The sequence below is a fragment of the Rhinolophus sinicus genome, linkage group LG11 (assembly GCF_036562045.2).
Source record: "Rhinolophus sinicus isolate RSC01 linkage group LG11, ASM3656204v1, whole genome shotgun sequence".
NCBI classification, from domain to species: Eukaryota; Metazoa; Chordata; class Mammalia; order Chiroptera; family Rhinolophidae; genus Rhinolophus; species Rhinolophus sinicus.
In genome coordinates this window covers 50,153,740-50,178,928 of record NC_133760.1, presented here as the reverse complement: position 1 = coordinate 50,178,928, position 25,189 = coordinate 50,153,740, and the positions used below count along the sequence as shown (strand labels likewise).

Genomic DNA, 25,189 nt, shown 5'->3' with positions numbered 1-25,189 from the left:
GAGGATGTGCTGGGCTACATTCCAGGAGAGCTGGAGTCGGGGTCCCAAAGCCACGTGGCAGGATGTGCACACCACACACCCAGGTCAAGGGGACTTCCTAACCCAGACCAGTGGCTGAGTGGCAGTTGAACCCTTGTCCAACAGGGCCTGGGACCCTGGAGCAGCACCTGCCATGCTTCCAACGCTTCTTTCAACATGAAAATGCTCAGCCAACATGGATATTTTAAATCTCAAGGAAGTACAAGAGCTCTGATCACTCCAGGAATCTGAAAATGCCCTGATTCACACCAGAGAAAGAGAGAAAAATGCAGCAGAAGAGAGAAAAAAAGCACACACTTGGGCAGAAAGGCTGAGCAACCCGGCTGGACCCAACCCCTCTGTTTTTCCCTGAGGCCACGCAGCCAACAGGAACAAGCATATTCCAATTAGGACCAAAGGATGTTTTGTACAGGAAAACAGTGCTCCCGAACAAGAAGTGTGTGTGTGTCAGTCAGTGAGTATATGTGTGTGTCAGCGAGTGTATGAGTGTGTGTGTGTCATTGAGTGTATGTGTGTGTGTGTGTGTGAGTGTGTGTTTTTGCCTCCTTTCCATCAGCTCTGGGAGTGACTGGGTCTCAGCCCAGTGAAGACGGCCAAGGGCTATGGGAGACCAAAGTGGGAAGGAAGGGAAAACTGGCACTGAGGTGATTTGCCTCCAGGTGGCACAGGTCAGGTGTGTGGGAAGTTCATCAGGCTTTTTTGCTTCAGGATGGTAGTGCTCTGTGGCTTTGTGTCAAGAAAAAGGTAGACGACACCTTAGGGTTCTGAAAATGTCCTCAGAAACTCTAATTTTAGGTTTCTGTCATTTTCTGTTTTCTTCTCTGATTAAGGAATCATAAATAGCAGCAGCTTTGCATCGTTTTATCTTGTGATAAAAGTTCAGGTTGAACAGTTGGAAAATGAAGTATTTGAAACCTATCAAAAGCCTAGAAAATAACATACAGACAATACACACCTGTAAACAGACGCCAGTGGGCAGTAGCCCCACCTGCCTGTGGGGGAAGAGTGTCTGGGCGCTGTGGGGTCCCAGAAAGAGGCCATACCTTCCCTGCTTTGCACCTTGGGCTGCTGCTGACCCCCACGCCAGCATGGAGCAGGCTTCCACCTGCAGTGCTTTCCAAGCAGTGTCCCGAGGGGGACCCCGTGCTCGGATGTGCGCAGCTGAGGGATTCCGAACAGCCCAGCCCCCTCTCCCCGTGAGTCCAGGTCTGCCTGCCGTCCGGTCCCCACCTGCAGGCTCCAACTGCAGCCCGGAGTCCTGCCCGAAGCGCCAGAGGCACGCCTTGTCCCAGCCTCGTCTCACAGGAAATGGAGGCCTTGCTGTCACCCAGGCAGGCCCTGGGCCACCCTCCTTCCCAAGCATTCCAGGACCCTTCCTTGATGACAGTTTCTCTTCGTATTTCCTTTCATCCAGCAGCACTGTCCCTTGTGTCACCCACATGTGTGCTCCTGCGCCCCTTCTTCCCGACCGTGCTGACCTCTAATTCTTGTGCTTTTGTCATGGGAACAGCTGTCTGGGCCTCGGCCATCCTGGGTGGGATTTTCTAACACCCCCCCCCCCACTGGCTTCTCCTGGGCAGGTGCCGTGTGTCTTTGTTACAGTTTCAGGTAAGATCTGATGAACCTTCTGGTCCTGGTGGGCAGGTCTCTGGTCACACGGCCAGCCGACACTGCTGCGTCCTAGTCACTGCACTGGTCTTACCCTGCAGGCCCACTGTCCCTGCTCCCAGTGTCACCTCGTTGTCCTATGACCCTAGAGAACAGCACTTACAGCCCTGGAAGCCATGACAGGCATTTCCTCTGGCCACCCGCCGCTGCCCAAGGAGCTTGCTCCAAAGCTGAGTCAGACCAGCAGCCACGACAGAACGGGGTGGGTACCCAGCCACGCTGGGTCTGCTGGGCACACATGTCTGCTCCCAGGAGTCACCCTTTGCTATCCCCCTACTCAGCAGCAGCGTGTCCCGCCCTACTGGGCCTGTGGGGACCCAGAGAGGCCAGAGCGTGCCCGACACAGAAGCACCATGAGAACCATGGGCAGTACGATGGGGTGACGTGAGTGCTCAGCGGGCAAGAGTCCCGCAGTAGTCTGAGGCTGAGAGGAGAGAGCACACGTATTTTAGGAACATGGCATAACGTGGAAGAAATGTGTCCACTTGATGCATGGGAAGTCTGGAATGCCAAACAGCCCTCGGGGCTAAATTTAGCTGAAGTGTCCTGCATGTGAGAACTGTGTGAGCTCGCACACGACCCAGGCAACGCGGCATACTGCCCGCCGTCCACCCTGCACAGGTGCCCGCGTGTGGCTGGGGCTGCTGTCTTCGGCGAGGCGGGTGGCAACTGTGAGGGCACTCGCTGTGGTGAAGCCCGGGCACCGGTGCAGCCCTGGTCTGCAGACTCACCCGGAGGCTCCTGACACTCAGCATGGGGTACACCCTGGGGCCCACAGAGATTCATTCTGGTTGCTGAACGTCTAGTGGTTTCTATGTTGCCAGCTCGCAGCATCCCCAGGAGACCAGACAGGGAACCACGGCAGGGAGTCTGGCGTGAGGACACAGCTGACCTGGAGCCTCGAGACAGCCTTTGAGGCAGGAAATCAGGGACCCGGGGTCCACTGACACCCTATGGCCGAGCTGCCCACTCCAGATGCCCCAGGGCTCGGGCAGGGTGGGTGGGGGAGGCTGGGGGCAATGACAACACCAGGCGGGAGGACCAGGACCGGCGCAGGCTGAGAGCGCAATGCCAGGACAACCTCCTCAGTGCAGGACGCCCTCAGCTCCCATGACAAGGGAGGGTCTCGCGGTCAGCGAGTGACCTGCTTTTCCCTGTGGCATTCAGCAGGCTGGGCTGTAGAACAGAGGAGACAGGAGCTGGGAGTGGGGGTGGGGGGTCTTAAATCTTCTTAATGGGATTAAACCCTTTCTCCAATGGCTATAAAATAGAAGACCTATGAAAATGCACCTTGCACAAGGCACAATGGCACATGCCTAGGGGGTGGCTGTGATGACACATACAAGGTGGGGACGTGCTGGCTTAGGCTTTCTGTGCACACAAGACAGGCCCGACCACCTGACAGGGCCTCAGGCCCCCTCATCCCAAACGAGGGGCACCCACAGGGCCGATGCCTGCCTCGTCCTCTGGGACGTCAAACCCCTTCCCCTGCAGACGCCCCTTCCTGACTTTTTTATCTTATGATGCCCTCACCATGTGTAGCCAACTCTGTGGCTTTTGTGGAGGCTATTTTGTTTTTCCTTGAATTTAATTAATTTTGAAATCAAAGATTGCACACACAGCACCCAGGGCAGAACCTGGCTGTGTGGGAGCAGAAATCCAATGCAAGTCATGACCCTGGGAAGAAAGGGGCAGCTGATGAGACAAGGAGGCCATGAGAAGCGTGAGCTCACTAAGGGGCAGGACATCGCTGCCGCCCCCCAGGCCACCGCTGCAGGAGACCCTGGTCCTCGGGCACAGCCATGCCTGGCAGCTTTCATCCTCAAAGTGAGCCCCTAAACAACCAAATATTCAAAGTATTCGAGCATGGAAACTGCAATCAGGAAGAAATATTATTCATTTTGGTTTTATGCCATCATTCTCTTCGCTCGCAAACATTAAAATATTTTGACTTTCTAATCCGTTAGCAGGGACGATGCATTCATGACATCTGCAGAATCTCTGAAATGTTTAATTAAGAAGAAAAATAGCTCTTCAAACTGGATGGAAAAGGATCAGAATTTAGACACTCTGTGTTTCACACAGACAGGATTTAGTTACAGGCCTTTCCATGTCCCAAGTGAACACAGAAGTTTTCCCAACAGCTTTCCTGGGCATGCCTCCCACACTGTGAGCCAGGAGACTGAGGAGACAGGACGGTGGGCTCACTTCTGAAGGTGCCCATGGCGCTGCCAACAGCAGTCAGCTCTTGGCCGCCACGTGAGACATCCTGTGCAGCCACAAAGGGTTCTCAGTACCCCAAGGACAGAGTCAGAACTCTGTGGAGTGCACAAATGAGGACCAGGTTCCGAATAGAGGCTGCTGGTGAGCTCTTGGGACATTGCTTTACACCCCACACATCTGTCCTGAAGCCTCAGAGGTGCCAGACAGTAGAACACAGACGTGGGGATAGGATGGAGCCCCACCCCACACACAGGGCCACCTGCAGGCTGGTGAGATATGACAGGGTCAGCCACAGCCACTGCTGGAGCCCTGGTCACCGAAGGGGTCGGCGGGAGGAGGGGGCAGTCCCTGCCCCCAGTCAGAATTCAGGGTCCTCAGAGCAGGGTCTGGGAACTCTTCTTCCTACAGAAATAGTCCTGAAACTGGGCTACATTCTATATAATTTGTAGTCTTATTCTCAGATAGTCAACAGGACGGTCTCCTGGTTTGGGCACACGGAGCAGCTCAAGAGCAGTGTGGGACGAGCCCCCATCTGGAATCGCTCATGTCTCCCCACGAAATGCGCTCTCAGTTTGTGTTTGATGCCATAGGCCACTGACTGGGATCTGTACTGGGTCATCAGCCACCACGTGCAGCATTGTCATTTGTCCCAACTTTCCAGGTGGGGTCACAGGAGCTGAGGAAAGTGAATGGGCTGCAGAGCCACAGCGCTCCTTTCTGTCATGTTTCCTGCCTGCAGCAGACTCACATGGGACTCACATTGTGCTGTGGGGTCAGCTGGGCTGACAAGGCCCCGGCGGCACTGTGACAACGGACATCTGAGTTGTGTGCAAACCACGGGGGATCGCACCCCAAAACCATGGGGGACTGCACCCCAGAACAAACCACAGGGGATCACACCCCAGAACAAACCACAGGGGATCACACCCCAGAACCAACCACGGGGGATCGCACCCCAAAGCCATGGTGGACTGCACCCCAGAACAAACCACAGGGGATCACACCCCAGAACCAACCACGGGGGATCGCACCCCAGAACCAACCACGGGGGATCACACCCCAGAACAAACCACAGGGGATCATACCCCAGAACCAACCATGGGTGATCACACCCCAGAACAAACCACGAGGGATCGCACCCCAGAACAAACCATGGGTGATCACACCCAGAACAAACCATGGGGGATCGCACCCCAGAACAAACCATGGGTGATCACACCCAGAACAAACCATGGGGGATCGCACCCCAGAACAAACCATGGGTGATCACACCCAGAACAAACCATGGGTGATCACACCCCAGAACAAACCATGGGTGATCACACCCAGAACAAACCATGGGTGATCACACCCCAGAACAAACCATGGGTGATCACACCCCAAAACCACGGGGATCACACCCAGAACAAACCACAGGGAGGGTCGCACCCCAGAGCAAACCATGGGGATTGCACCCCAAAATGAGTGGGATCAAAGGCTATGATGACAGAAGGACCACAGAGTAGGAAGTGGGGTCTGGGAGGGAGGACCAGCAGCAGCGAGGTCGGGCGTTTCTGGGCATTGGGTCCTAGACACGGGTCCGTTGTAGTGAAGTCCTGAGTTGGGTAGCTCTTGTTCTTATGCCTGGCCAGGTGGTGGCCACTACCTGTGTCTTTGGGACAAGCGGGGTGGCGTCCAGCAGCACAAATCCATATAGGCTCCAAAGTGGCCCTTCCACTGGTCGAAGAGAATGCAGGAGCCACCAACGTCTTCACTTGTAACAAGTGGCTGAACACACAGGGGAATGTGAGATACGCTTGACACAGAAAAGCTGCCTTTTGCAATCATGACCCCAGAGGGAGAGCAGAGTTCCCTCACTTTCATCACCAAGGCTCAGAAAGAAACTCCCCTTCGTAGGAGTCTAGCCTGGAGCCATTGTCACGGTGTGACGTCACACAGCAGGTTGTGGGGTAAATGAACGGGGCCCAATGGGAAGACAGGTATCAGGTTTGCTGCTCATGAAGCAGAATGAGCCACAACAGTACGATGGTGCAGGGGCTGGGGAGGTATGCAGACAGGCCCTAGCAGAGTGCTGCTGAGCTGGACCCACGTGTTACTTTAACCTTCCTGGGGGAGGGGGCTCACTGAGCTCACAGCTCATGGCCCTTAAACTACCCACTTGAGGGGACGCCGGCCATGGGGAGCCCCAGCACCACCAGAGGGGACGCCGGCCATGGGGAGCCCCAGCACCACCAGAGGGGACGCCGGCCATGGGGAGCCCCAGCACCGCCTGAGGGGACGCCAACCATGGGGAGCCCCAGCACCACCAGAGGGGACGCCGGCCATGGGGAGCCCCAGCACCACCAGAGGGGACGCCGGCCATAGGGAGCCCCAGCACCGCCTGAGACAAATCACCAGCTGCCAGCCTGCACCCCTCATCACCAGCGGAACACGCTCATCCTCTAAGTTTGCAAAGATGCTTTAGTGTCGGCTCAATTTGCTGCTACTGGCTCAGGGCAAAGACGACAGCTGCTCGGCTTCTCGAAAGCCCACATCGCAGCAATGTGTTAAACGGGAGGGAGAAGCCCCCATGGCTGAAAGGACGCTCAGAAAGGCTCATTTCAGGCAGGCACAGCCTTCCTGATACTGACTGCAGGTGGAGAGAAGCAGCCTTTCCAAATCACAGACCATCAGAGAATCCCAAATGCCACCAGCTGGAGTGACATAGGGAATTTCTTTGATTTGGCCAATAAGCAGCGTGGCCACCGAGGTGTAATCCCTGTGGGGCCGTGTGGGGCCGTGTGGGTAACGGGAAAATGGACCAGGAGCGCCTGCCCCCACCAGCCCCCGCCTGCCCCCACCAGCCCCCGCCTGTCCCCGCCAGCTCCCGCCAGCACCCCCCCCCACCAGCCTCTGCCTGCCCCCCGCCCCCCCCCCCGCCGCCACCAGCCCCCACCTGCCCTGGCCAGGCCTCACCTTGCCCTCATCCTCAGGGTCATCGTAGCTGCATGCATCTATGAAATCTGGAAACATCTCCGACCACCCATCACTTGTGCAGTTTTTGCTTATGTTTCCTGGAAGGTAAGGTTCAGATGTGAGGGCACTGCCTGCCCCTCTCTGGGGTGGTGGGGAGCCCCAGTCTGGGCCACGACACTCTACTCGAAGTCCCTCCGCATTTCTGGTCTCACATCATTACCCCTAACACCTGCCCAAGACGAAACGAAGTCTCTGTGGCCGAGCGATGCCATCCAGGTCCCCAGCGGGGCCTTCTCTCCTCGTCCTCCTGCTCTCTAAGCCACTCAGCCCAGGAGGCCCCGCTTCGTGCGGCCCCGCGGCGGCCGAGCCCTCCATGTGCGAACCCACGGAGGACAGTACCTGGTTTGCTGTGAAGGTTGCCGAACACCGTTGGGCAGGGTACTGTGACGGTCTCCCCCACGTCCGCGGGACGCCAGCACGTGATGTTGTCCCAGACACCCCTGCAGGCTGGGAGACAGAACGAAGGCGGGAAGGACGGCCAGTCCACGGCAGGCACAGTGGTGTCACCGTGGGGGGACCCCGGCTGGCATGACCGGAACTGTCTACAAGCTTTGCACATAGAAAGCCCATTCCTTAGATAATTATCTCACAGATTATTTTTCTGTTCATAAACTTGCACCGACAATATTATTGGGAATACACTTAGCTATGTGTCCATTTAACCAGCTTTGAGAAATAACCAGATCCGTGGCAGAAGGTATTTGAGTAATGCAACATGCCCTGTAATCGAATCGCCACCTTTGTCCTGCTGACGTGACAGAAGGGGCCCCTTTGGGTATCTGTCTATGTTTTGGGGCTCAGGGTCTCATGCATGAACCTTTCTGGCATGAAGGTGTCAGGCCAGGTAACAGCTGGCAGTGTCCCTCCCTCCACTTTCAGAGCAAATATCACCCTAACTTCCTTCACCCAGAAGCTTCATTTTAAAGCCACAAGCAGGAATGCTTCTTCCCGGGGAGGCAAGCTCTGTGGCCACCGCGGCCATCACCGAGTCCCCAGCATGCAAACTGCAGTGCCGACAGGGACCTCTCTGCCTCTGAACTGCACGTGGTGACTGCTGTTTCACCTCTGCCCAGGTGACCAAAGCCAGAATCCTGAAGACAGCCAGGAGGAACGTCCCCACAAGAGGACTTCCATTGCTTGGCTGTTATAATAACACGCAGCATTGCAAGGAATCTCACCAAACAACCTTCCTGTGCAGAGGCTGTTGGAGGAACAATCACACCCCCAGGCCAAGCCTGGGGCGGGGGGACCTGCCTTTTGGGCCTCAATGGCATCCTATGCACAAGCTTATATGCTACATACACAGAAGTCCTGTGATTTCTTTTTTATAAACTGTTATTTATTTTTGTTTTTCCAGGACCCATCAGCTCTAAGTCAAGTAGGTGTTTCAATCTAGTTGTGGAGGGCGCGGCTCACAGTGGCCCATGTGGGGATCGAACCGGCAACCCTGGTGTTAAGAGCACCGCGCTCTAACCAACTGAGCTAACCGGCTACCCCTCCACGATTTCTCCATACAAAAACAGGAAGTTGTCTGTCTTGACGTCTCCCTTGCCTTCCCTCTTAGCAACATCACGCATGTTTTCTCATGCAGCACGCCATCACTTTTAAGGGCTACCTAACATCCCATGGTATGGATATAACACCTTTAAATCTCCTACTTGTAGACCCCACAGTGTATCTGTGACACAAACGAACAGTGATGAAATCATCGTTTGATTGGAAATCTACTCATTAAGTATCTAACCGTGCCCCCTAAATGGCATGACATTTTTCCTGTCCTTTTGCAAGGAACTATAGTTTTTGTGCAGACGATGAGGGAAGGCTAATGCTCAGCAGAGTCAAGGTCAGGCCAGGTCATTGCAGACACCCCAGCAAGGGGCAGGGCCCACGGGTGCCACCAGCCCGCAGGTTCCCTGATGACTGGAGAGAAGGGAGACTTCACCCTCCAGAGGCTGCAGGCCACTTTTTAACCCAGTGAGCAGACAGCACAATGGAACAGTAAGGGCCACAAGGAGCCAGCATCACTGCGTGGGGTGGGGTGCGATAGCACGGATTGTTCCCAAGGGGTGACATCCAGGGGGAGGGGGGCACGCGGCCCCGAAAGGAAGCAGACCCATCCCGAGGGCGGGGCACGCGGCTACCTGCCTGCTGACAGCGTCCTGATTCTACACAGGGTCATGACGTGTGCGACTGCTGGAATGGTCCACGGAACGCATCCTGTACATACCGTACATGCGCAGGCACGTCACACCTCCCTTCCAACATTGTGATTATATAAACGGTCAAGCACACAGAAAGAAAGCGTCTTTTCTGCTGGAAAACAGCTCCGGAAGATGAGTAACGGGAGCCACAGTGCTTGGCTGAAGCCCACGCGTGGCCCCAGGAGAGCAGAGTGCTGAGGAAGGAAGCCCACACCCTGAGCAGGAGCGGTGGCCCCAGGTCCCCCAGCTGGACACCTGCCTGGCCCAGGCCTGGGGAGCTGGCCACTGAGGTCCCAAGCAGAGTCAGGCTGGTGGCAATCTCAGAGGCCCTGGAAACACCTCCTAAGTGGTAACTCTGCCCCGTGGAGCTCACTCAGGTTTAGTCCTTGAGGACGAGGACTCTGCTTTTCGCTCTGCATTCTCGTAGGAAAGAGACCAGATAAAAACTGACACGGCAGCAAAGCAAAGCGGACGTTCTCGCCACACTTCCTGCCGGCACAGGCCTGCACGGTTCAGTGTATCCTGAGCGTCTCCTGCTCCAAGGAACCGGAGGCACCCTGGGCGCAGGCCTGGCTTTGTGGCCGCCCATCACGGGGCCGTGCTGGGCAAGATTTCCACCAGTCCTCGGAGCTCGAAAATTCTCATTTAACAGTCTTTAAAAAAATGAATTCTCTTCATATCGGCCAGCAAAGCCATCAGCCCGTTTCCTGCTCCCGTCTACTTCTTGCCTATTATCAATTTAAAGGGCTAAGACCCCAGTGGGATGACTCACCAACTGAACTGGGAAATCCTTTTTTAAAATTGCTTTCTCCTTCTCTGTGAACCTGGCCACTTGTAGAAACCTGAAGCCCAGCCACGCCAATCCCCGGCCACCGGCCGCAGAGCCGGTCTGGGGGACATGCTTCAGGCCGAATCACTGAGGAGGGTACTGTCTTTGCCACGTACAAGCCTGTCTTCCAGGGCCCTGGCCAGGAAGCATCGGTGACCATGACCACTGGGCTTCCCTCACTTTAGATGCCCCAGGCTGGTGGCACCCAGGCTTCCACAGGCTGCAGACCTGGTCCAGGGCAACCCCCAGCCTCTGAGCACCTGGTGTCCAGGAGGTCAGTATGTCCTGAGCAGCCATCCCACTGCGGGTCCCTGTAAAAGTCATCCTACATCCTATGGCCAAAGTCGGGCTGCTAGTGATCTCTGCCCTGGGAGCCCTCAGAGAGCAGCTGCAGTTATGCCTGGTGGCACCTTCCCCTCGGTGCCTTGCTTTGACTTCCTGCTCAGAGACCACCCCTCAAAGTACTGCGGTCCCTGGACACTTGGGCCATTGTTTCTCAGCGGCCAGAGCTGACCACACAGCACAGGAAGCACCCCAGGGTCTGCTTCCTGAGCTCAGGGTGCACAGGTGTGACATGTGAAGTCACTTGAGCAGCTTCCAGGAGGGTGGCACCCACGGAGAGCGAGAGCCCCGTTCCAGGAGCTGCGTGCCAGGACTCTCTGTGTCGGCCCAGATGGTAAACAGGCTTCACAGTTGATTGACAAAACCTCCCAGGAGCTGAGGTGACGAGAGCAGTCCGGGGCCCCATGCAGGGCAGACACCATCCCTGCCAACCCTGCACCCTCCACCCCTGCGCGTCCTCGGGGTCGTTTCCTCTCTAGACAGTTTTACTGTAAGGGCCACTCCAAGTCCCGTGGGGCCCCAGTCACTCTGACACTGGCAGTGATGGTCAAATTCCAGTCAATGATGGGTTCCTTTTTTCTGTTGTTCTAAGGATGCATTTTCATCTTTTGTCCTTAAAACATTTGCTAGTGAGACAAGGAAAGCAGTATGCATGCATTCACTCCGTCTGGCACTGCCAGATGCATTTTTAGCTGGACCGCCATCAGGACTGGGGACGACAGTGGCTCCCAGCAGACGCAGGGTGGAGTGGAGCCCATGAGGGGAAAGACCAGGCCCCACAACCTGTCTAGAACTGCAGGAGGGCTCTGCTGGGTCTGCGCTGCCTGAGATAGCCCGGCCTGCCGTGGGCTGAAGGGACGGCGGGGATGGGTAACAGGACAGGCTCAGCCCTGGGGACAGGAAGGAGACAACACGTGGCCAGTCCAGCAATCTGCACTCTCTTCAGGATTTCATGTGGAGCCCGGGTCATTTTCCAGCAGCAAGTACTCACTGTGGCTGGGGCTCCCTGGCTGAGGGGGGCGGGGCAGAGGGCCTTGGCTGACACTCCTCCAGCAAGCACAGCAGGCTACCTGCAGCCACAAAGGCATAGCCTGGGGACTGCGTGTTGGCGCCTCACCCAACCAGCTGCACAGGCCTGGGCTGGGCCCAGGACACCGGGACAGGACGATGCCAGGCCCCACGGCACAGCTGGTGGTTTCAGACAAGTCCAGGACACCCCAATACTCTTGTCTAATCAGGGTCTCTGCCAGCCTCACTCTCTTGGAGAGAGGGACAAGCTACAGCCAGGATACCATTTGCTGCAATGTTGCCACTGGATGGCGCTTTGAAATTGGGTCATTTCAGGATTTTGAATCCTGAGGTAGCAAGCTTTTATTGTGTGGGTGAAGGTCCAGGCAGATTCCATGAGTAGGGAACATATTCTGGGACTTGAACTAACATTAAACAGACTAAAAGCTCGGAACCAGCCAAAGCTGTTAACCAAACAAAAGCATTTTTCAAAGAAACACAGAGGTCCAGTTTGAACCTCTGTATTTGAAAAATATGCTGAGTGAACCCCAAACATCAAAACATCCCCCAAACTGAGCTGGATGAACCCAGTGCCCATGGGCTTCCAGCTGGCACTGCTGCCCGGGATGGATGCAGACACAGCAAAAGTAGAAGCAGCGTTTTCATGCCCGTCCGCCTCCCACAGCTGCAGGACAGGCGCTCCTGGGACCCAACAGACGCCCCCGGGACCCGAGTGCGGCTCAGTTCAGGAGTGTGTTCATAAGTATGCAGAATGCTTATGCCTTTCTCCCACCAAGATGGTTGCTGCCCTTACCTTTTATAAACAGCCACTGTTTCCTAATAATCCTTTAAAAATTCTCAAAACCTTCCCTGCCATGTCTGTGACCAGTCAGGACACTGTTGGTGCCACAGGAAGCCCAGGCGGGCAGAGCTGAGCGTCAGGAGGCTGGACTGGGAGGCTGACAGGCTGGGCCTCAGCACAGAGTCCTGCCATGTTTTCCCAGGATAATCTTCCACAGATTTATGGTCAGGACTTGGGTGGCTTCCCGGGATCGTCCCAGGGCATCTGTCTACCAGTGTTATGATGGAGTGACAGATCCTCTCACACAGCACAGCGGCCTGTGACCCTGTGTGAGAGCCCAGAGCAGCCACCCTCTTCAGGATGAGGGGGAGCTGTGACCAGTGCCCTGCACGTCCGTGTCCTAGGTCACAGCTCCAGTGTCCTCTCCAGCCCCAGCCCCTCCCTGGGAGCCTATACCCGCACCACCGGCAGTGCCCTGCCCTCACCCTGCCTCTCACGCATCCCTCCTCTCCCCTCCAGCGTCAAAGCTGCAGGTTTGCCCTTGGTCCCCCCTCCTCCTGCATCCAGGACCACCTGCCCCAAATGCTCCCAGCCCCTGCAGGCTCTGTGACAGCCCTTTCCTGCCGCCTGTACAAGCACAGCTGTCACCACCTCAGGCGCCTTTGGGAGAAAGAGGGTTCCCGTCTTCTTTCTCTATTTGGAAGAGCAGTGCCCTGCCCTGTCCACTGTCCTGGGGGGGAGGGGCGCTCTGTTGTCACCTCCCTGCAGTCTGGCTTCTGGCCCCACCCACCTGCTGAGGTGACTGTCAGGACACTCTGGGGACAGTGCTGCACTGCGGCTGTGGCCTCAGGCCTCACACACATATTGGCAGGAGTCAGTCAGTCTCAGCCACGATCAATAGCAGATCACAAAGCTCCTAACGCCTCCTGCGCTTTTCTTTCTTACAAAGTGAATCCTTTGAAGGATTTAGAATTGAAATAGTTTGCTTTTTTTTTGGCCTAGATTTAAGTTAGTGTTTTGTTTGTTTTTTTGTTTTAGATTCAACACGTACTAAAAGAGTTCCTTGTCAGACGTACAAATTACCTTACTATAATGGAAAACTAGTCTTTTTTTGCATCTGGTGCTCTTACACCAATTTCCTAATCCTACACGATTTAAAAGTAGCTACAACAGACCCTCACTTCTAATATCATGAAGCAAGTGAACGCGTGACATATGGATTCATTCGTCCTGTTCCTTGAGGGTGCTGCATGCAGCTCGCAGAGATGGCCTGACGGCGTGTAGTGTCTTCATTCCGGAAACTCGGTGCTATTTCTACCCCTGGCATCTGAGCCACACACATTGCAAAGAGTAAGAAGGAAAGATGGGTTCAGAGCACAAGTTCCTGCCACACGCCCCTGCTCCCTGAGGGCAGCTGGCCTGTCAGCTCGCTCTTCCTGCAGAAGGGGGAGTCAGCTGCCAGTGTGTTTGCTGCAGGGCAAGAGCAACTTAGATGGCGAGAGCCTTCAATGTAAGAACATGTGTGAGGACTGGTCCTGTCACTGGCAGGAAATGCAGTGACACCTTCCCCACCCCTCTGAACAGGGCCGGTGTCCTAGGACCTTTCTCTGGGCCCCTCATGTTCCTTCTGCTCAAGCGGATGAACGTGGTGACCAGCACGTGGCTGCCCTCGCTCACTGCCCTCGGGCTCGTCTGCTGTGGGTCACACACAGCTCACCTCTGAGGAACAACCGAGACAGGAGTGGCCTGCCAAGGAGCCCTCGGAGTGCCGAGGACGTGCTGTCCGCCCGTGTGCCTCAGGTGTCCGTCAACAGCGGGGCCGGTGGGACGCACCATGCCAGGTCTGCTGAGTCGCACACAGCTTTTCACTTTAAGTACCAGTCGCAAACTTTGAAGAAACTGGCACACTTTATGTAAAGTTTGCATTTCTGATATCCTCTGAAAATAGAAAGCTGGGCAATTTGGCGCCTGCATTTCCTCACAGTAACAAGCAAAGGCTGTAAGGGGCAGCTGCCTCTACTCGAGTCCAAGTCCCTACTGACAGCCATCTTCCCTCCATCTCCACTGCCCGGCCACCCCCACCTGCCATCCCCACCACCGGCCACCCCCACCACCGGCCATCTCCACAGCTGGCCACCCCCGCCAATCCCCACAGCTGTCATTCTGCCCTCAACTCCCACTGTGGCCAACAAGTCACACTCCTGAATGGCTGGCCAGGGACCAGGACTCAAACCTGTGCCTTTGGACAGAGTAAAGCTAAAAGAACATTGTTTTGAGTTCTTTAATGCCACATTCCACCTACACAAACCAACCAGAAACAAAGAATCTTTTACACAAAAAGCCTGACTGTGGGTCAAAACATCCCATTTCCTAATGGCAGACAACTTAACTGCCCTAAAGGAGTCCTGTCTCTCCTCACACAGCAGCGGCGCCGGCACAACTTACAGGTGGTCCTGCCCCTGTACCTGGTGTCCTGTCAGCCCCTGACCAGCTGCGAGGAGGTTTCATCTGAGGGAAAGTCATGGGCACATCCCACTTTTTCCATGGCTGAGCACCCACAGTGTCAGTGGTAAGATTTTCCTCCCTCCCTGTGTTGGGGCTGGGTGTGTGTCCAGAGCCTCGCCGAGGGCCTGGGGCATGTGTCCTGAAGTGTTTAGCTGGAGAGGTGACAGCAGAGCCTCCGAGGGGTCTTAGAGTGTGAAGATGCACTCACGTGGAGGTCTGTTCACTGCTGCCCGGGACGATGAGTGCCAGCGAGGGGCGCCATTTGTGGGCAGCCTCAGAACCCATCAGCACCTCCACTGTCCAACAATGGGATGAGGGTGGACGTCCCGGCCCCAGACAGGGTCGACGGTCACCGGAGGATGCAGCCCACCCGCTACATGCCAGAGTCCACGTGGATGGAGCTGCTGGGACGTGCCCACAGGACCTGGGCTCACTGGCCACCAGCTAGATGTGTCTCCTCTCAGTATTTACTTTTCCTAAATCTCTCAATTTTCACTGAAGGGAACGGATCCCCGTGGCCACGACAATTGTTTTGGCCTAAGGCCCTGGTTGGCAGGACCCATGCCTCATCTCTCCCTGTGGCACTTGCCTTTGCACAGGACACACACTTCGGTCCCTGTCTGCTGTGGGACTGGGCCACTTCACTTGCCTTTCTCTGGACACAGCTCAACCAGACCATTTGGAAGACGTGGCCATCAGGACAGAATCACCGTCATTAAGGCTGGAAGGGACTCTGGAGCCAGAGGCCTCATCGTCAGGGGAGGAAGTGGACAGGAAGGCCACAGGATGACTTTTTGGTTTCAGTTCAGAGCAGCACTGGCCCCCTGGGAGTACCCAAAGCCTGGGAGGTTCAAATGGTGATGTGCTGGGTTTCTGAGACTTAGTATACAAAGGAACATCTAAAACTTTTCATCAAGACTTTATATTCATTACAGGTTGAAACGATAATGGTTCAGATACATTTGGATAAAGAAAATATATTGTTAAAACTAATCTCACAAGTATATGGTGATGGAAGGAGAACTGACTCTGGGTGGTGAATATACACAATGGAATTTATAGATGATGTAATACAGAATTGTACACCTGAAATCTATGTAATTTTACTAACAATTGTCACCCCAATAAATTTAAAAAACAAACAAACAAAAAAACGAATCTCACATTTCTCTGTACTTCTTTCAACGTGGCTCCTAGAAAATTCAAAATGACCTGTGTGGCTCTCATTCAGTTTCTACTGGGCAGCACTGGGCTCTGGTGGAAGGTCCTTCACAAGGCACCAGGATGTTTTAACACAGTCTTACTGTGATTTTAATTTATTTCTTGACGAGGATAAAATCATGACACAGAACAGAGAAAAGGAAAGCTGAAGGACAGGTTTTTGCTACTGTTTATAATCTGGGCGTTAGCCCAGAACCTCCTGAGTAGGTAAACATGTGAATGTGCCTAGGTTGAGGGCATATTGTCCCAGAATTTCTTCTTTGGCCTGAAGAAAATAAAATCAGCAAGTTCACTATTTTCACAAGAGGTATGTCTTCAGGAGAACAAAACTCTCATTTTCCTATTTAATTTCTAAGACTGCACTGTTCTCAACTGGACCAAAAGTATCTGTGATGTAACTAAGGATTTAAAATGCAAGAAATCAGATAAATACTCTAGAAAATGGAGTTGCTTTTGCAAAGCATAACAACGCCCATGAAATTATTTTAGCAACTGTTGCTATTGTCTCAACCATGGAAACTGTTATTGTTAGGGATTAAGATTTCTTTTAAAAGGTTTATGTGAAGGACCTTCCCCTCCATAGGAGTTTTAGCACAAGTTTATTAAAAAACAGTGGACGTAGAATTTTTTTTGGAAGATGCAGGTGACCTTAAAACACAAGTTACAGCGTGAGGTGTGAGCTGTTTGCTTGTCAGGTTCTCCATCTCGGGGCAGTGTTATTCACCAAGCCCTCACCTTACCTTTGTGAGCTTCTGTCTGAGCACTCAGAATCTCTGCACACTTTGTTTCCTCCTCTTGTATTTCCAGATGGAATCGGCATTCTGGGTGAATGCTGCTCACCTGGTCAAGATTTAAAAAAATAGAAATAACTAAAAATTCCACTATAAGATGAAAATCAAGCAAGAGTTCTACAAAAAGAAACCAAGTTTTAAACTGCTTCCAAACTGACACTCATTTAAAAGCAATCGAAGTCCTATTTCTGGCACGGTTATTTACAAAAAGCTTCACTGTTGATTTTATAAAGGAATTGTAAAACAGATTTAAAATCTAATAGAATATTTTCTTCTACGCAGGAAAACAAGCTCACAAGCACAGTGCACGGGATGTTGTTAGTACACTAATTTTGGCGGCTACAGAACACGGTAACCCACTCACCTTTCTGCACCAGAGCCCTCCGCTCCACAGCCCCTGATGGAATTAATGTAAGTACACGTTTACTCATAAGACTGTCCTCAGACCATCCTTGATGACCCTCACTCACTACATGCAGACCCCAGTGTGCTTCACCTAAGCGTGGCCTCTGCATTCCCGGGAAAGAGCCCCAGTAGGACAACTTTATCGTCAGAGGCTGCAGGTCACACTGGAAACAGCTTTAGGATGTGGAGCAGGAACTTGTCAAAAAGATGAGAGGGGCAAGTAGGAGGAAGAGTGGTGGGCGAGTCACATCACTGTGTCTTCCACTAACCCAGACCTGTCACGGGAGCTGCAGATGTGACACAGCGTGAGTAGTTGTCTACCAACGTGTGCGGAAGACCAAACCGCATGTTTCCACCTTAAACAATAAGATTCTGACCTCTATTTATACTAAGGTCCAATGCTCTCTCTTTTTTTGCCCCCCCCCCCCACACACAAGTACCCACACTGTAGGCTGGAGCTGCAGTCCCGCCTGTGTCTGAACCAAATTTTACTTTTGCTAAAGAAAACCTTACTATTGGGCATGGTATGGCCACCTACATTTAATTATCCTACTGAAATAGGTCAGTTATAATTCTAACCAGGAATAAAATGTCCTAGAGAATTAAGAAGAGACGCTTAATGCTGGATACTTTTGCCACATTTACTCTCATTTTTAAAAAGACCCAAGGCTTGTTGTTTGGTGGGGGTTTGCTAGGTTGGGCCCTCCTGAAAGGCAGAGTTCTCAGCAATTACAACTTTCCCTAAATAGCTCCATCCTGCCTTCACAACAACCTTAGGAGGGGACGGGAATAAGTAGCAGAGCCCTGGCTGCCACAGGCCCCAACACCACCTCCAAGCTGGCAGACGATGCAAGAAAACGGCTCACAACCCTTCAAAAGACGTCTTCAAACAAAAGGGCGGATTCTCGAGAAGTGATCTGCTGATTAACAAACTTCTGCTCAGTATACCATTTCCTCCGGTGCTCTTAAACACTGATTTTAAAAAATCAAAGCGGAGTATTTCCAACAGGAAACTTTCTTTGGCCACATCGCGTCTCCCTGTGACACTAAAACAAAACCCACAGTAGGTACCAGGAGGTGCAGAGAGAAGGAAAGACACAGCCGACTCCAATTCCCCCTGAAATGGGGGCCCGCGCAGGTGGCGGCAGCCCTGTCCCCCCTCAGGAAGGGCCTCGCCGGCCACGCGCCTGGGGAAGAGCGTCGGGGAGACACTGGATCCCGTTTCCCGCAAGTTGGGGCGAGTGGGGGTGGGGGGCAAACGCATCTCCCCAGCCCGAGCGGGAGCTCAGTTCCTCGTGCTGTCGGGGCCGGGGGCGCACTCACCGGGCCGAGCAGCCAACCGCAGCAGGTCAGCAGAGCCGGCGGCAGCAGCGCGGGCGCCCTCATCCCGGCTCCGCGGCACCGACATGGGGCGCGCAGCTCGCGGCTCCCGAAACCGCACGCCAGGCTCCCGGGCCGAGCGCGGCGCGCGGGATCCGCCCGCGGGTCTGTCCACGCGACGCCCGCTGCTCCGCCCCGCGGCCCCCCTCCGCCCGCCCCGCCCCGCCTCTCTCGGCCCCGCGGACGCCCCTCTGCCCCACCCCGCCCCGCGCTCCCCCTGCACCCCTGTGCCCCTCCACCACACCCCGCCCGTCTCTCGACCCCCTTTCAGCGGGTGCTCCGGCCCCTGCCCGCCCGGCGCCCTCCAGCAGCCGGAGGACCAGGTGGACGATGCCCACAGGTGGGCCGAGCGTGCGCAGGGCCCGCCGGCTCCTAGCGGGGGTCAGCGCGAGAGCGGCGGGGCGTGACCCTGTGGGACAGGACGACGGTTTGGTACCTACTTGCGCCTTCCTTCTTAGTAACGTGAGGACGCCCGAGAAAGTGGCAGGAAACCCAGTTAGGGTGCGTGGTGGCCAGTGGCGTTGAAAATAGGGGCAACTGCAAATGGGGAAGTTGGGGTGCGTCTGGTGGGGGCGGGCTGAGCGGGGCGGCGCAGCAGCGCTGCCGGCGCAGAACCGGGACGGTCGTTGTCCCCGCGACTCGCAGCCCGCGCAGAGGTGGCTGCGGGCGCGGGCCGGGCGCCTCTTACCTCCCTAAGGATTACCGCAGCCTAAGGGCCAGTTGTCACCCACAAGTGCAAACGGACCAGAAACGTGTTGTGCTGGTAACTTTTCATTTGAAAATAATGTCAAGCTTACACAAAAGTGCGAGTAGGAAGCGTACAAAGAACACCTTTTACCTTAACTGAGCACCAGCTCTTAAAGTCTAGCATTCGTGTGACGTGACCCCCTTTACCCGCACCCCCATTGTCTATCAACGCCCTTCTGTCGCCTGTCTACCCACCTGTCAGTCAACCTTGTATCGTCTGTTACGTGTCTATCTTCTATCAGCAATCTGTCTATCTGACCTGTCATCTCCCATGATTTATTGTCTATCTATCGTCTGTCATCTATTTATCGTCCATCATGTATCTGCTTTCTGTCGTCTATCATCTGTCTCTCCACCCTCTATCATCTACTAGCTATCATCTCTTTCATCCATCACCTGTCTATCTGTGGGGCTCACAAAGCCCTACTTACTGGCTGGGCAGGGCTGCTTTTCTGAGTTCCTCAGGCATTTAAAACACTAGATGCCATCTGTGAGGTTTTTGAAAGAAAATCTGGGAAAGAACTGAAGCAGTGGGACATTCGGGCTCCCTTGTTTGAAAGTGGCCTGGGAGGGGCAGAAAAGGGTGAGACTGGGGGGCGAGCTTGCACCGTGGTGCTCACCTGTGGGAGTTGTGTCACCTGGACACGAGCAGGAACTGCACCACTTAGGGATCATTTATGTCCAGGGGCGAGACGAACACAGTACAGGATTGCAGAGCGTGGGTTGCGAAGCCAGCGAGTTAGAGGGAGTGCTGCACAGTCCACACAGGTCCCACAGACCACAGACCCAACAGTGAGTGGAGCAGATGAGAAGGCATCATTCAGGTAAGGCCACTGCGCTCTCCATGCTGCAAAAGGGGCAGGAGATCCGGGGTAGAGCTTCTGAGCATAAATGTGTCAGCGTCAGAGTTTTCTGGTGACTGGACTTCATTGAGTTAGAATTCGTGACAGCCAATTTTGTGCATGAAAATGCACACAGTTCTAATCTGTGTCTTTACATTTTTATTCTATTTGTGTATACTTTGCTAAAGTTTCTAAATAATTACTTTATAAACAAAAATAAGAGTTAATTTTAAAGATTTTAATGGAACAGTGTATACCTATCAAAATATATAGTCTGTGTTTTAACTTTTTCCTGTAGTTTCTACTTATATTTTAGTTCAATAAATATTTACACATTTGTTAATACATTTACCGAGCCAGGGACTAGGAGAGACCTCTCCCTGCAGACTATTTTAGGAAGAGACACAGAGTCAGACACACTTTTCATTGAGAAGATGGATAATTTTATGCCCCATTTCTGCGCCAAGATTTTCCTAAGACTTTGGGACATCTCGTTTCCAGCAGACACGTTCTCTTCAGCCTCACACTGTGGAAAGGACCAGGGCTTGAATGCTTTCCCTGGGAAGGGGTCAAAGGATAATGCATAAAAACATCAGAAGGCAACACTCATCTTCCAAATATGTATGTACTCCATTAGTGACAAGTTTTTCATTTAAAATGCCAGATAGAAAATTTCCTCCACAAACAGATTTGTGGGAGAAAACGATGCAAGCTTTTCAGGTGAGAAGGCCCAGCGAGTGGTGCATTTCCCAGAATCCCCTCTGCCCCCCTCTGCTCCCCAGCTCATGGTGACCCTGCCAGGGGCCAGGCGAGACTGTTGTGTACCAGAAATACATGTTTCCACATTTAGCTAAATGGTGCACATGGCTGTATTTGAAAAACACCTTTTCCCTCTTTCCTTTTTAAAATTGAGGTACAAGTTCCAAGCAACAAAGAGCACAACGCACAAGTGCTCAGCAGACGAGTTTCACGTGTGCACACACACGTGCACACACACAAGTGGAGCCAGGTGGAGCACATCTCCAGAGCCCAGACCCTCCATGGTCCCCTCCCCATCGTTCCCCACTGCCCAGTACAGCTGTGTCAAAGCTACAACTAGGCAATGGTCTGACCAACCGTCCAGCATGGGTGATGGCTGGAGTTGGTGCCACTCATTTTGACATTTAGTCACGTGTTGATCTGTGTAGCTGTCTGACTGTTTTGTCTCACCTCTCACTGACTTGTAAACTCATCACATATGGGCTGTGACCCACATTTCTGTCATTCCCTGGGGTGCTGGGGTACAGACTTCAATATGGCAGTATTTGCTGCTTGTTAATTTGCAACATTCCACCACTCCCCAGCCTGTCTTCAGATGCTCGTGATAGAAAACCAAATCCAACCGATTATCCACCAATTAACAAGTATTTAGTTAGCACCCAGTATGTGCAAAGCGCTTTCCTTGACGTTTGAGAGAAAATGTCACAGAGAACCAGAGGCTTGTTTCAGACCTCACAGCTCACAGTCTGCAGGGGATGAGAAAGCCAATAATTGCAGGAAAAACCATGCATTATTCTAGTAAAGTCAACTAGCCAATTATATATGTGTCATGTGGGATCTCTACTCCTGCTCCCCACACAAGAACGCAGGATATGGTGAGGCCAAAAAGGAACACCCACGGAGCCATAGAGAGGGGGTTCATACCACTATAGTCTCGCCGGCGGCTGGGTTGGAGATACAGGAAGCGGGAGCCACACGATCCACAATCTGCCGTCCGCTTCTCTGCCAATCACGCTTGCTGACCGTGTCATCCACAATCTGCTTGCTAATTGCACTTGCCAGCCACAATCCACACTTGCTAGTTTAGCCACGGCAGTTATATCAGTGGCCAATGGCTAACTGGTTACAGCTGATGGCCATCTATTACCCGAGCCAGCACCTTTCCACGTGAGGCTGAGAGCCTGGAAACTGCTCTCCTGGCTCTGTCCCCACAGTACGGAATTCAGAGAGACTGACCATAAATGAAATACATATTGAAGTTTAACTCAAATGCTAAAGACGTCAACTTGGATATGTTGTAATTGGAGAAAATAAAGATCTATTAAATGCACAAATCACACCACATTTCTCCTGGAGAATGTTCCTTATAATTGAGAGCACTTAGCTGATTGCTTTGGAATGTTTCATTCCTCAAACAGGTCATATCCTGCTTTAATTTTCTTTATGCAGCGTTCTCTCCTTCCAGCTTATAAAATACGTTTTTGAGTGAGGTTTAAAAATAGAATGTGAGGAAACTGAAAAAGCAAAATGCCAATCTTCTCACGTTGTCCACAGGAGGCAGATTTTCAGAAAGGTAAGTTGTTTTGTCGCCCAAGTAGCACTGTGTGTTGGTGACTTTAATTGGATTCTATGACATTGGTCGACTTCATAATGTTGTCATCTGTCCCAGGTGTCCCCCAGGAATTCCAGGGGGCAGGCGAGCAGCAGCCAGTGTTTTCTCAGCACCGCCAGGATATTGGCAGCCACAGGGATGCGAGCGCCCAATTGTGCAGATCGAGCTGAGCCTCGAGCAGAGGGATGAAATGCTTGCCGAAGGGCACAGGTGGGCGTGCGGCTTCTAAATGGCTTTCTGGACCCCTCACCCACCTGTCCATCTCCTACCCCACACCCACTCGTAGAACAGGGTGCCACCCAGCTCTGCTGTGGCGATGCCAGAGTCCCTCCAGGGGAACAGCAGGGAACAACGTTCAGTAGTTTTGCAGGTCTCCAAGGGTGTGAATTTACCTGGAACAGAAGATGGACAACTCCACGCTTAAGGTGTTGTCCAAACAGTAGCAATCTTGGCAGAGAGGTTAGGAAGCGGCTGGCAGCAGCCTGGTATGGGCCACAGGGCAGAGCAGGCAGTTTCACAGGGAGAACCAGGGAGACGGCCAAACAAGGCTGGATACCCGCCAGGCGGTGCCCACGCTCTGGCAAGAAGAGTGAGCATGACAGGAAGCCCCCCAGCCATGCACAGACCATCAAAACAAGATGTCACACTTGACACAAGGGACACGCACTCAACCTGTGGCCTCACCCCACCAAATAATGTTCTCTGCTGATCCTAAGCCCTGGGAAGCCAGGCCTGAAAATAGCGGCACAACTAGCCCCGGGGCTGGAAGCTGCGGTTGTGCCCCAGGCCGTGTCTCAGGAGAGATCAGAGAGGGCTAGTCTGTGGGTGAATCTGAGGAAAAGAAGCTAAAATGCTGAACTGGGACGGCAGCCCAGGGCCCCACATGCACCTAACATCAAATGGTAAAAATCTGGCTAAGAGGCTTAAACACAGACTTTGCCCAGAGGTGAAACTCAGAGAGCCAGAGGATTTCAAAAATGGGGTGCGGGGGTAGAATCTGGGCCGAGACCCCGAGGTTGCGCACTACGGGAGACAGACAGCAGAGACTCAGTTCAGCCAGGGCATGAACACACCCCCAGGGATGGGGAGTCAGCATTCAGACTCACTCCAATGCATTATCTAAAATACTGTTTTCAACCAAACATTCTGAGAGATGTGAAGAAACAGGAAAGAGGGACCCCCCCCCCCACACACACACACACAGGGGGAAAAGCAAGCAGTGTATACTGCCTCTGGAGGGGACTGAGGGTGCACACAGCAGACTTCCATGCAGCTAATGTAAAGATTTCAAAGAACTGAAAGGAAACCATGCTTACAGAGCTAAGGAGAGCATGATGACAATGTCTCGTTAAACAGAATGTGAATAAGGAGGAAGGTTATTGAAAATAATGAAAGGAAAATCCTGGCGAGGAAAAGGACAGAAACCAAAATGAAAACTTCACTAGACAGGCTCAGTGGCAGACCTGAACTGGCAGGAGAAAGCAGCAGCATTCTTGAAGAAACGTCAATAGAGAGTATACGAGGGCAGAACAGAGGGGAAATGAAGAAAAATAAACGAGCTACACAGAAACCTGGGGCTCCCCTAGCTGCACCAACATATGTGCAATGGGAGAACCAGAAGGAGAGAAAGCAAAAGGAACTGAAAAAAATATTCAGAGAAATAACAACTTCTCAACATGATGAAGTACATTAATCTACCCATCCAAAAAAATGAAAGGATAAAAGCCAAGAGATCCTCACTTAGACACATCACAGCCAAAATGGTCACAGCCAAAGACAAACAAAATCTTGAAAGCAGTAAGAGGAAAATGCCTCATCACTCATCAGACAAATGGGGACATTTCTGTAGAGTTAAAAAACATAGTATTAAAATTTTCACCGTATTGTGGTAAGAACACTTAACATGAGATCTACCCTTGTAACAAAATTTTAAGTGCACGTACATTATTGTTGACTATAGTTTCAATGTTGGATAGCAAAAAGGAGGCATTTTGGCGGAAAGAAAAACTGTATGGCTGAACCAGAAAACAGACATTGTTAACATTAATTCAATGAGGCAAGTGGTCTTAGTGTAATGCTTTGTTTTGCTAACCCAGGACTCTCGTTCTCCAATTGTTTCTAAGAAATAATCCATAAAGTCTGATTCTAAAATAGCACTGGAAAGCTCAGAGGCCCCTCGATGGAAAGGACATACTTTCACTCTGAAGGTGCTGATGACTTCACTGAATCTCCTGGCAATGAACTCCATCTTTAGAACAGACGTACTCTGATCTCCAGTAAACTTTCACTGGAGTAAAAGCGGAATTACATTTAGATGGAAATGTAGAAGAAAAGCAGGATTCAATATTTAAACCATATGGGCTGAAGTGAAACGAGAACAGACGTCCTGAAAGATTTATGGTAGGAAAACTGAACGAAATACAAGGACTTTTCAACTAACCAAATTCAGGAGATGAGCCTGGGCTGTAGTGTAGATTCTGACCTCCTTTTCAGAGTTTTTTTTTATCTCCCAGCAACACTCCTTCTTAGCTAACATTCTGTGGGTACAAGGCCTCCTCTGGAAAGTGTCCTAAGAGGAACCCACTGAGCAAGTATTGATTTGGCTTTGAAATAGGAAGACTTTCATAAATGTCTCATTGCTTCTGAATGTTTCCAGGCATAACTGGTCTCCACATGAATTGTCATTTATCATCTGTGCTAACCTGTTCCATCTCCTGAGCAATGAAAGCCATTAAAGAGGTCAAGAGAGATCAAACTTGGAGAACAGCTAATTTTACAGTTCTTTTCGCTGTTTGCATTG

The 25,189-nt window shown here is 52.6% G+C and overlaps 1 protein-coding gene across 5 annotated transcripts in view; it reads right to left on the bottom strand.

Moving 5' to 3' along the window:
- Positions 1-25,189, bottom strand: part of VIPR2 (vasoactive intestinal peptide receptor 2) — an 84,830-nt gene that overhangs the window by 11,015 nt on the left and 48,626 nt on the right. The window contains exons 1-5 of one of the 5 annotated variants that reach the window (XM_074315024.1): positions 18,373-18,549; positions 17,009-17,041; positions 16,594-16,693; positions 7,285-7,392; positions 6,886-6,983 (exon numbers count right to left, since the gene is read on the bottom strand). In XM_074315024.1, coding sequence (XP_074171125.1) covers positions 6,886-6,983; positions 7,285-7,392; positions 16,594-16,693; positions 17,009-17,041; positions 18,373-18,435 — 402 coding nt within the window. In that variant the 5' untranslated portion in view covers positions 18,436-18,549. Of the gene's footprint in view, positions 1-6,885; positions 6,984-7,284; positions 7,393-16,593; positions 16,694-17,008; positions 17,042-18,372; positions 18,555-25,189 lie in introns of those variants that run through there. The other 4 variants (XM_074315022.1, XR_012490264.1, XM_019742520.2 and 1 more) reach the window with 4 other exon arrangements.